Source organism: Astatotilapia calliptera, chromosome 1 (genome assembly GCF_964374335.1).
Source record: "Astatotilapia calliptera chromosome 1, fAstCal68.1, whole genome shotgun sequence".
NCBI classification, from domain to species: Eukaryota; Metazoa; Chordata; class Actinopteri; order Cichliformes; family Cichlidae; genus Astatotilapia; species Astatotilapia calliptera.
The window spans coordinates 25,976,243-25,988,892 of NC_137422.1; the positions used below are offsets into that span (position 1 = coordinate 25,976,243).

The 12,650-nt window shown below is 38.9% G+C and overlaps 1 protein-coding gene across 1 annotated transcript in view; it reads right to left on the reverse strand.

Moving 5' to 3' along the window:
• Window positions 1–9,514, reverse strand: part of csmd1b (CUB and Sushi multiple domains 1b) — a 202,792-nt gene extending 193,278 nt beyond the window's left edge. The window contains exons 1-2 of the mRNA XM_080301157.1: window positions 9,490–9,514; window positions 9,137–9,344 (exon numbers count right to left, since the gene is read on the reverse strand). Coding sequence (XP_080157283.1) covers window positions 9,137–9,344; window positions 9,490–9,514 — 233 coding nt within the window. The remainder of the gene's footprint in view (window positions 1–9,136; window positions 9,345–9,489) is intronic.
• Between the last annotated feature and the right edge of the window lie 3,136 nt (window positions 9,515–12,650).

Below are 12,650 nucleotides of genomic sequence, written 5' to 3' on the forward strand. Positions count from 1 at the left end.
AACTAGCAGTCTTTATCAGTGAGAGCATTTAAATATAAATGTCTTGTCGTGTGGCACATTAACACAAAAAATATAGTGCATGATATGAAAACTAGACTAAAAAGGATGGGGCTCCCTACAAACATCAACAAAGGATATATAGGCTTGTTATTGCAGTATTTATTTTGTGTTTCAAAACTTCAGCGAACCTTTACAATGATTTCAAGAGAATGTGCAATTTTATCTCAGCCTAGCCTGGCAGAAGATGTTCTCAGACAACCTGTCTGATGTAAAAAAAAAGAAAAAAGAAAAAAGTAAAGGTCTATATGATGAAACAGCTTATAGTTACATAAGGATACAGTGCTAGACTGTGCTGTTTTCTCTTTGACTAAAGTCAGATTCAATCAAAAACTTACCACAGAGGAACATTTTTTATACAAAGTTCACTAAAGAGAAAGTAAGCAATGCTCCATTATGGCTGTACTTATATATATTACTAATACATTATATATGAGTACATTATATCACTCTATTAATGTATAATATCAATCTCTCTATATATATATGTGTGCTTTCCTAACTATCTTAAACAGAGGAAAGAAACATGAAGCAACATTTACATTTTATCCAGTTTTTATAGCTAAGTGCTAGAGTGCTATATTAAGTTATGTTATTTTGTTACTAATGCACCGCTGCATAAGAAGCAAAGGTGGAAAGTAACAAAGCACAACTAAAATACTCAACACTCAAATAAATATATACTTAAAGTAAAGTAATACATACTCAAGTAAAGTACAGATACCTGCATTTTCAGGTGATTGCACTTTACCGTGAGTTACTGTTGCCGCCCTGTAAACTCGAAGCATTCTGGCCATTCTCCTCTGACCTCTGGCATCAACAAGCATTTTCACCGGGAGAATTGCCACTCACCGGATATTTTCTCCTTTTCAGACTATTATCTGTTACCCCTAGAAACGGTTGTGTGGGAAAATCCCAGCAGATCAGCAGTTTCTGAAATGCTCACGCCAGCCCGACTGGAACCAAGAACCATACAATGTTTGAAGTCATTCAAATGACCTTTCTTTCTGATTCTCATGATTGGGTTAGATACATGATATGGACAAATGCACCAGACCAGCTACACACTACAGGAGTTGCTTGGCCTGTGAAAACCATTGCTTCCAGTGCACAGTTTTCTTTGCAGATGTTAATACCAGAGGAAGTGTGGAACTCTGGAAAGCAGTTACTGAATCAGCTGCACTGAGATGACTTTCCTGTCCCCATGCCCATATGTGGTCTGCCACAAGTGAGCTCTTTAGAAGGACCAATGATTTCATGGCTAGGTGCTTTATATTATACCCCTATGGCAATAGACCTGAGAAGACCTGAATTCAAAGATTAAGAGGTGTGGTCCAATGCGTTAGTACATTAATAACCAGCTGAAGTGCATTTATGTGTGTGTCGACATTTTAGAAAAGTAAGTATTCTGAATAAGCCTTGAAGACCTAAAAGTTGTAATTAAAAGGTTCTCATGCACTCCAGATATTATAGGGCTTAAACGATTACAATCTTGTTTATATACAGAGTTTAATTTAATACAGGGTAGTAAATTCTTATATGTCTCAAAAATAAAGAGAGGTGGGGGAAATGTTAAGAAGAGAAAGAAAAAAATGCATGATATGCTGCCTCTCTTCCATTATTCATGCGTACTGGCGTCCTGCCTGACACTGGAGTGAGAGTGAGACAAGGGGTCAGAGAGGAGACAGAACAAGGGATGTGGGAGATGAGAGTGAACTAAAAAGAAAGGTAGAAAAGGAGGAGAAGCAAATGAAAAGAGAGATTCCCTTAATCTTTCAAAAACAAGCATGCTTGACAAAAAAGGAAACAGGAGAAGAAGAGAGGAGAGACGTGAAGGATAGGTGGAACAGGAGGTTTTTCCACAGAAGAATAAACGCAAGTGAAAGAGAGCTTAAAAGAAAGACACGAGCAAAGAAGAAATAATCGGAAGGAAAAACACTGAAGAGGAGGTGAGAGCGAGAAAGTCACTTAAATGAACAGGAAGAGAAGGATTAGACTAGTCGCTTTGAGAGGTCAAAGTGATAAAGGGAGAGAGAAAGAGTCAAGCCTAAATGAGGTTGGGCAATACTAATACGAGATTGCAAAGAATGGAGATGAATGGGAAAGAAAGTGACGCTGGAAAGGAAAATGAGAGGAGGGATGGAAAGAGCAAAAATATATAAAAAATAGAATCACATAAAGAATTAAGCTGTGAGGATAAAACAAAGATGAACATGTCAGGGAAGAGAGAGAGAGGAATGTTTACAAAACTCAAGAAATATGAAAGATGAAAACACTGGAGAGGGGAAAAGAGAAAAGGAGATGTTTGACAGGCCAGGGGGGGGGGGAGAAGGGAACAGAAGACGTGAGGCCAAGTCATGCAGCAGAGAGGAGATGGACAAGTAAACCAAGACCAGCAGAGAGCTATTTGTGGGAATATTCTAGCACTTTTCTATTGTTAGGGCAACTAGCCTTTTTGTGATACGAAGATAAACACAGACGCACAACTTTATACTACTGGGGCACCAATGTTTTGGCACCTACTCTTCTGACTGGCTGCTTGAATTGCTGCAAATACATATTTTTAACCTTACTGCATTGTTGCACTTACTGCAAATCCCTGTGGATGTGTGCATCTGTAAAATGGCAAAAAGCCACAGTAAAAATAAATTATTGTATACAGGTCACAAGTGTAAAGCACATCATCCACAACAGATAGCTGTTTATTCCCACTCCTTAGTGCAAAACCTGGCTACAATGCTACTTTAAATGTCACACTCACCCTTTTTACACTGATACACACAGAGACACACACCGGCAGTCCCACAGACAGTAAACATAATTTAAAATGTAAATGTAATAACAGGACAAGTGATGTGTCACAAAGTGGAGAAAAAGAGAGTAAGAGGAGGACTGGCAGTTGCACGAAGGGGAACGAGGGAGAAGCAGCGGGAAAGGATCAGAAAGCAGGAGATCTAAACGGAGGAGAAATGAGATGTAACAGAGGGACATGAGAGCAGAACAAATAGGAAGAAAGACAACATTTGGAGAAAAAATATCTAGCCTCTTTCTTTGGCAGTCATTGAATGTGTCATGAAAAGGCTCTGAGGATGGACAAGGTTCATCTACAGATGCTGCAGGCTGGTTGTGGTGCTCTTTGAACTTCCAGATAAGTATAGAGGCCAGAGGGTCAGTTCAAATGATCAAGGACTTGCACACTAAAGCATTACTATGATAGACCACCGAGGTCAAGCTGCTACAAAAGAATCTAATGTTGAATGTCATGTGTATGAAGAGCAACTTGGGGACTGTCTCAGTCGCAGAAAAACGAATGAGCATTTTACCGACTTGATTATTATTAAACACTACTTTTTCAAAATCCTCATGCAAATTCTTGAGTTTTCAACACTGAGGAAAATCAGTGTCATTACTGTAGTGACCAAGATAGAACTAAATTTAATAAACTGTTCTTGAAAACATGACACTTGAACTTATTGTAAGCACTTATAAATAAGGACTCATTAAGTTACAGAAAAAGATTGCCAACATTGTTTCTCTTAGCATCGAAAGACAGAGGCAGAGGATGAGAGCTGGGCAAAAGGAGCACAGGGGAAGAGGGAAATGAAAGAATAGCCAGACAGAGAGCTAAGAGTGCAGAGAAAGAAAAAAATAAAGGCAAGCATGAAAAAGAGTGAAAGGTGGAGGCAATGGAATGAGAAGAGGGGTTAAGAGCTGCAGAAGACCTGCAGTAAACCTTCATTAAAATGATCAACAAAGCTCATTTCGTATAATCAGAGAAAGAAAAAATACATTCAGATCTGAAGATAACAGTAGTTACACTGTCACAGATAACAGTCTATATTTCATAAAAAACATTAAGCTGAGTATTTACGTAACCAGTGGCTGGTAAAAGAAGAGTAACAATATGAAACCAAGTATGGAAAACAACAGAAATGTATATGATTTTTAAATACATCGTGAATATTTAAGCATCACCAGGTGCATGGACACCTCATGCCTGGACTACTTATCCAAAGGCCTCTGTAACTCCATATCCAGTTTTCCAGTATTCTTAAACAATACTATAAAGATTCCCTCCAATAGGACTGTAGACGACGGCAAGGCTGGAATATGTGCACAGGGACTTCACAACACTTCTTTGCATCTATTTTTACTTCTATATTGACTAGAGACTAACTTTTACCTGGTGGACATGACATAAAACTTTAAACTGGATCAGCTCATGTTTTACACAGACAGGTGATTTGTGCACTGTGTCCAGCACGCTCTCCCAAAGTTCCTCTGAGATCTCCTCTCACAGATTATCGGAGAAAAAGAAAATGTATGAAGATTTATGACATCCCTTTCACTGTCTTTAAAAGTACATCCACAGATATATCAGCGTGTAATACAGGAAACTGAGGAAATCTACTGCCGACAACACTGCTGATTGGGTAATCTTGCTTTTACAGTATGGTTAGCTCGTATTTTTTTTCTTTCTCTGTGGTCTATATAGTTCAAGTTATGACAACATTAGAATTAAAACGTGCTTCAGTTATAAAATAAAACTTCAACTTAATTCTCCAGTAAAGTGTAGTACCTCCCACAGATGGGCCTGAAGTAATCAATTCTCAATGAACTGAAACCATTTGCTACATGAATCTGTACCTTTTATATGATGTCTTTAGGCAACTATTTTTTTGTTACATTTCTATAATATGTCCTTACACTGCCTAATTTTAGGACCTGACTCCCAGAAATTGCCTTTTCCCCACAAAGGTCATTAAACCTTCAAGATCATGAATAGGTTTGCAATTTCAGAGCACTCACATTTTTGGGCTTACGCTTGTAAGAGGCTGAAGTCATTTTTCATGCTCCTGTTTCACCAAACCAGAGGCGTATTAGGTTTGGCGCTTCTGAATTGATCAAAGGGATTTCTAGTCAAAGTAGTATAAACAAAATCACTGACATTTCTCCATCTGTAGTCAAGGATGGATAGCAAAGTCATAGGGTAACAAAGCTGGTAGGTTATTCGAATAATAAACATGATAAACCACTTTCTGCCATTATATGTTTTTATTTTTTTGTACTGTACTATTATTTTTATAGTATCTGAATTTAAATTAAAAAAATTGAGAGGTTTATACAGATTATTATCAGCATGGAGTTCTCTGAATGTTTCACATTTAACTAATATGCATCTGCTACTGATGCCAGTCCATTAGGAGTTACACCTTAGTTACACCTACTGTAGGAGTAGTCTAAGCTTGGAAAGAAAAGCGTCTGGACTTCTTTAAGTTGCTTGAAGACGTTTCACCTGTTATCCGAGAAGCTCTCTCAGTTCTAAGGTCAAATGGTGGAGAGTCCCAGATTTAAGCCCTATGGGAGTGTCCCCCCAAGAGCGACATGGACCCCCTAATGATCCTCTACCTAATCACATGAGCCAAGGTGTGAAAATGGGTGTAGGTCACAACCTAGCCCCAAACCTGGCCCGACCCTATCATGTGATTTCCTGAGGTCAAAAGGCCCAGAATGTGAGTGTGTGTTATGGCGTCTGAGAAGGGATCTCAAAACTGAATTATAGATGGCAGACAGCTGGTGTCGTAAGCCACCGGCTCTGTTCAAAGATGGTCATTCACAGTGGATATTCAATTCAATTTTCAATTCAATTTTATTTATATAGTGCCAAATCACAACAACAGTTGCCTCAAGGTGCTTTATATTGTAAGATAGACCTACAATAATACATTCAGAGAAAAAAAACCAACAATCATATGACCCCTGTGAGCAAGCACTATGGCGACAGTGGGAAGGAAAGACTCTCTTTTAACAGGAAGAAACCTCCAGCAGAACCAGGCTCAGGGAGGGGCGGGGCCATCTGCTGCGACCGGTTGGGCTTCTTTCAGCTCCTTAGACTACGATGACCTGGATGACTGAGAACTTTACAGACATACTGTAAGACTAAATGCTACTTGAAAGAACAGATGCATGCAGATACACACCCCCTCCATCATACACAGGCACAGGCCACACATTCGAATACATAACATCTTAAATTTAGAACACCAACCCCTCCCCACAAACCATTAATATGTAGCTGGCAAAAATTGCATGACTAATAAAGTAGAGGAAGAAAGTTTGGTCAGTTTATTTGTATAACCTACTATCAAATGTTAAAGTCCAAAGCCCTTTCGGAGCTGTGATACCATTAGCACACAGCAATCAACAACACAAATAACTGGATGTTTTTGCTACCTTGTGTCTTCCTGACCCTGTTTCTGTCAATCAATCTTTTTTTTGCCAGTTCGACCTCACTCAACAGGTAGTTTTCAACCCAGTAAAGCACAGTGGACCGAAAACTGGGACCAGCTATTGGATTATCCATCACATAATCTTACAAATTAGACTAAGTTTCAAATACCATCATAGTTGAGGTGTACAAACAGTTTAACATATTCACTTGTCTGCAGCAATAAAGTTTTGTCTCTGAAACGAATACGAGGTGTGGAATTGCATAATATGACCAATTCTGTGCGTGTGTGTGTGTGTGTGTGTGTGTGTGTGTGTGTGTGTGTTTTTGTGGGTATGTGTATGTGTGACAGCTAGTCAACCTGACATTCAACTTGCCAGCTAGCAGACAGGAACATGAAACAGGAAATTGCTTTTGGGACAGCCAATCAGAAAATGCTCTCTGTAAACAGGAAGAATCCATCAGAGTAGTCTTGTCAGGTGTCAGTCATTTTAACAATGACCTGTTTTCATGCCTCAGTGAAAATGTCAGTCATCACTTAATCCCACCTCTGGAGAAAAGTACTTAGGATTGTATTAGGTTGTGCATGGCAAAACCCTTTCCATTTTATTTTAGGTCTTTTTTTAAATCATGTGGGTGGTATAACTGAAATATCTCTTGGTTTATTCCCAATTTGGGAACTTTGTTGTACACATCTAGGTTTCTGTGTTTTGCTATATAGCTGAAAACATTTTTTTGAGATGGTGCATATTTTCCCATATGGAAAAGAAATAGTAAAAACTTATATGTGATTACTCATGGCCACTTTCATGAGTAAATCATATAAGGCTTACATGATTTACTCATGAAAGTGGCCACTTTCTCATTACTTTCATATATTGTTTTAGTAAGTATCCAAAACATACAAGTTTCATTATATAATTTTTCAAGGGATCTTATATCTGTTTTCACTCTTATATGCTTTTCATACAAGTTTCACACAAGACAGATACAAACTTTATAAGATTTATATATATATATATATATATATAAAAATATCTTTTCCATATGGGTTCACAGCCTGTTGTGGTGGCTCATTAGACAAATCACCAAGTTACCTCAATCTTTACTGCAGGAGTTTTTCTTTTAAGTAAGTATGACGGAGATGTTAAACCCTAATCAGAGCAGTCAAGACAAAAGTGCTTAGTTCTTGCAGTCTCCATTTTCCATGTAACAAAATGTTGGGTGCACTCTCTACTACTCTTCCTTATCTTGCCCCTGCATTGCAGAGGGTGGGCTGACAGTGGTCCTTGAATGTTATACTGTCAGAGCCAAGCTGTGTGTATGCATGTGTGCACTTGACTGTGTGTAATCTGTCAGAGCCTAGAGAAACAATCAACAGCTCACCCTGTCAGAGAGCCACTTAAGACCTGACAAAAAACACACACGTGTGCACACGCACACACACAAATGGTATCATGAGAATGCCAGGGTTGACGCGCGCTGCTCGACTGGTGACGGCACTAAATGCACAATTATTCTCCATTCCTTTTGTTTTCATCCAGTGCTATTGTCTCTGCCTCTTTCACTCCTCTTATTTATCTGTCGACCTATTCATTCAATTACTTTGCAAGCAGTAGCACAATCACAAAGCATTTTCTACACATGGAACACATCAGTTACAGTTAGGAGAACATGAGAAAAAGAAAGAATCCTCTAAAAGCAATCTCTTGCAATTGGTTTTATTATTTGGAAAATATTTTTAATGATTAATATTCTGAAGTTGTATTGTTGTGTCTAAACAACACTATCGAAAGAACTTGCATACAAAAATACCCACTATTGATGCAAATGCTGCTAACAAAGCATTGCAGGATTTTGGTTTTTGGTGTTTATGTAACACCAAAAATGTATCACAGATGTCAAATCCCTTTCAAATCAAAGTAATTGCTCTTTCTGAAGAAGAAAGCAACCTGGGATAATCTACGCTAACAGAGACGAGAATATGTATGTTTTGTTTCAATCATGTCTAAAAATTTAGAGTTTACTAATGTCTAATTAGGCTTTGCTTCCAGGCATGTCTGTTGTTATTACTGACAGAGGCCAAACAACTTCATACTTTCCCCTCTCTTGATTTCCCAGCACTTACAACCTGGAAACAAGTTCCCCATCCCTAACCATTAAGCTTCTCTCACCTTTGCACAAACATATTGAAGCCTCCACTGGATGCGTGTGATATTTCAAACAAACCAACATGACTTCCAACAGTGCTCTAAATTTAAAAAGCAGAGCGTTTTGTGGCACAGCAGAGTGCAAATTTTCAAACTCAACTACACAAAAAAATGGGAGCAAAAACACAACTATTTATCACCTTGCCTATGGGATTTGAATAAATCAGGAAAATCAACAGGACTCCAGTGTGGGTAATCAATCAGCGGTTGTATCTGTCCTCCCAAACAACATCATTAGTCCCCTTTTAAAATTAAAAGCCATTCTTGAAAGTACTCTTGTTAGAGAAAATTGGAGTGAAAACAACAACTGTTCTCTTCAGTGTAAGCAAATCAGATAACTGAACAATAGTCTCTGGGTTGCTAATTCTTGGAATGAAGCATCCGCCTAATTTATAGAACATCAATGTCCACTTTGTTTACATCTATGCTACACTCTTTCTTTCACTGCTCAAAATAAAAAAAAAACACATAAAAGATGACAATACCACTAAAGCTTTAAGTGTCAGTGATGATTGTGTGTGCCTCTGTTTTCATTATATATTTACCGCTCGACACATGGTGCCTCAGTCATGCTGATTTGTACAAAGACCCCTGCGTTATCTGGCTCATCATTGCAATCTGTGTGTGAGATGTGTCTTACCATATGCTTGGTGCTTCTGTCCCGCTGATTTCCAGGAAGTCATATTTGTCCTCTAATAAGAAGTCATTGAAGACGAGAGCTATGGTGTCCCCGGGCTCAGCAAGGATTGACCACGTACAGTCCAGGTTGTTGTCGTACTCTGCTGGGTATCCAGGGCTGGTTATTGAACCCGCGGTGCCTCGTAACGTACCGCCACACGCTCCCTCGGCTGGTTAGAAACAGATGAAACGAATGCTATTTTTATTATTTCATATACTGATTTTGTAACTTAACTTCTTGGCCTTCTTGGGTTGGCTTATCATTTATTTCATGTTTTTTGTGTCAATAAAGTTTTCACACATTAAAAACCACACTTTTTGACACATGCCTCTCTAACATTAGCAGACAAATAAACACAATGCACACACTATGAGCTGAGATAAATACAGTATTGTCATTATCACATCATCACTATGATTTAGATCATCTGTTAATTTTCATTCACAACTACTCATTTAGTAAACCCTCAATAGAGCTATTCAACCATCTACTCACTCTAATGGAAGACATATGAACAGATCTGTTCTTGTCTGTAGACTAATGAACCATTAAAGGGGCTTTACTTAAGGATGTTGGGCACCATCTGGTTGATACAGTAGTTTGTGATGTAATTTGAGGCAGACTTTTCTGTGCATTGGAAGCAATCAATACACAGGGGCTCTCATCTTCTGGCTAATGACCCTTATGTCAAGTTTCTTCAGTTCTCATGATCTTAGCGATGTGATTTTTTTTCTCATCTTTTACTTTCATGGCTATAATTGGTGAACAGTTTTTCATTTCCTTCAATCGGAGCTTAGTTCAGTTCAAATGAAAGAACTGAAAGACTCCAATGGAGACAATGGAAAGTACATACAGTTTACTTTTGAACTTAGCTTTGGGTCATGATTATGTGAAAGGTATCTTGTCAGTTTCATTTAAGTAAAAAGAATGGTTTCCATCTTCTAAACTGTATTTACTGCAAGTCCTTTGAACGGCATTACTAAAAAATTTCTAGAAGCAATATCAATGAATTGAAAATGGAAAGAAAGAAAGAAAAAATGTCTTGCCTCTGCAAAAAGGCGATGGGAAGTCCCATTGTGCTCCACTTCCAGGCGATACGATGCATGTGAGGATACTGTGTCCTTCCAATACAAACCCTGACTCACAGCTGTATCGGATTTTATCCCCCATGTTGTACCGCGAGCCATGAATGACTCCATTTGGAATGAGACCAGGGGTGCCACATGTATGACTCGGCAGCACTGAAACAAAGAGAAGAGCAGACAGAGAAAATCGTTTATTACCTCCAAAATATCCATTAATTTAACTATTTGTTATAGTGAAAAATAACCAACCAAGAAGTTCTTGCAGTATTTTTTAATATTCGAGTGTTAGTGTGAACTACAAACTTTTTGGCTTGTTACCACATAAAACAGCTCAACTATAGATCTATTAGTCAGTCAGGGTTACTGAGCAATTTGTGTTTACTTTGAAGCGGTAAAAATATCCAGTACAAAATAAGCAAAATGCTTTGAGTTCAGCATTTTGCTTTTATTTGTCTTAATCAGTTAATTATTAAATATACTATATTTTACAGTCAACCTAATTACCCACACAAAATGACACATATTGTATGTATGTTTGGTTTTCCCAGGAAACCTAAAAATATGCTAAAGTGACTGCGTGGTATTGAGATGTCTGGCAAGCATTTTGCCTCCAATGTGCATCTGTTGCTGCGCGTTCTTAGATGACACAGCTCTACAGTGGGAGAAGCTACAGGCAGTTCATGGTATAACTAGGCCAAAATCAACTATGACTGTAGCCAACACGCCTTAGCTTCACAGAAGGGGCAGCAACACAGTGGCTGTAGTTCAACCTGGACAAATTCCACTGTATCTAACCCTGGTGTATGCTGTGTGTTATGTGTACTTGTATAACTGGAGCATGTTAACTTGCTGGGTGTGTAATGTCTGTTCGTAATGTGCATCCAAATGGCTTTTATGTGTATCTGTCTATGGGCATGCACTGTGCAGTGTGTTTATGTGTAAGGGGTGTTGAGTAAGTCAATCTGTGTGTTTGTGTACGCTGTTCCAGTTAAATGCTAGCATGGTAATTAGACAAAGCTTCACCATGAGACCCTGTGAACTAGGACACTGAGAAAGGGGAAGGGATGGGGTGAGAGGAAGACAAAGAGAGCAAGAAGAGGAGAAAAAGAGAGAAAGAGAAAGCTACAGACAAGAGAAGAGGGAGTAGGAGAAAGACTAGTGATATAATGAAGGAGAAGGAGTAAATGGGAAGAGAGCGGTGGGGAGGAGGAGGTTGGAAAAGAAGAGGAGACTCCAGTCACACAGCAAAACAGAGAGGTGAACTAATTGCAGTGGGGTCCAAACATGTATAATTTACTATAATTGACTCATTATTTGGATTGTATGAAGTCATGCATCAGAGACAAGTTACTTGCACTCAGCTGACCATTCTGTCCTCTGCACAAACATCCACCCTGCTCTGTTTGAATACGGTGAGGCACAAAACCAAATCCAAAGCCCAAGCTAAATCACTGACTCAAGGACAGGTTGAAGGAGTGAAAGAAGAATGGGGAAAAAAAGCAAAAAAAAGAAAGAATCATGTGTTCAAGCCAAGTCATTAGTCACAGTTATGTGACTGTAGAGTTCTGTGTCTGCCAAGCTGTCATGTTAAAAAAAGAAAGAAAGAAAAATACCTGCCTCATGCTCAAAGGGTTTCCCTCATATAGACAAATCAGAGTGTCCTAAGGCCTAAGTATCCTTGTTAACACACTTGATGTTTTGATATTTTATCATCAAACACCAAGTGTGGTGGTTTAACTATCATGTCATCTCCTAAAATTAAATTTTAGGTGTGATTTGGGAATCACAGAAAACCATTTGCACATTCACACCTATTTAAAATCACCAGTTAACCTAACTCCACTATTTTATGTATTTGGACATGTGGAAGGAAGCCGGAATACCTGATAGAAGCCACGCAGACACTGGCAGAACATGCAATCTATACACAGAAAGACCCCAGCCCGATGGTGGACTCAAACTCAGGACCTTGCTATGAGGTAACAGTGCTAATGTCGTATATATATTTGGTAGATCCTGCACTGTATTGTGACTTGTGTGTGACTTGGGCTTGAAGTTGTGTTGTACGCCACATCCCCACTGAGTTCCTGATGAAGGCTCTTAGGGTCCTGTTGATCTTGTATAGTTCCAGGCATTCCAGGATCCAGGTGTGGGGCATCGAGTCATTGACCTTCTTGTAATCAATCCAGTCAGGGCACAGGTTGGTCAGCCTAGTCTTGCAGTCTCGGGCGACTGCCTGGTCTACCAGTAGCTGGTGTTTTGCGAGCAAGATGTTAATGATAACCAAGTGGCTGGCCTAGTATACAGCTGAGCTGATACTGTGCTGAGTATGGTCTGGAAGTACCAATATCAAAATGGAATACACACCCAAAGGTGGTTGAGAATAACCA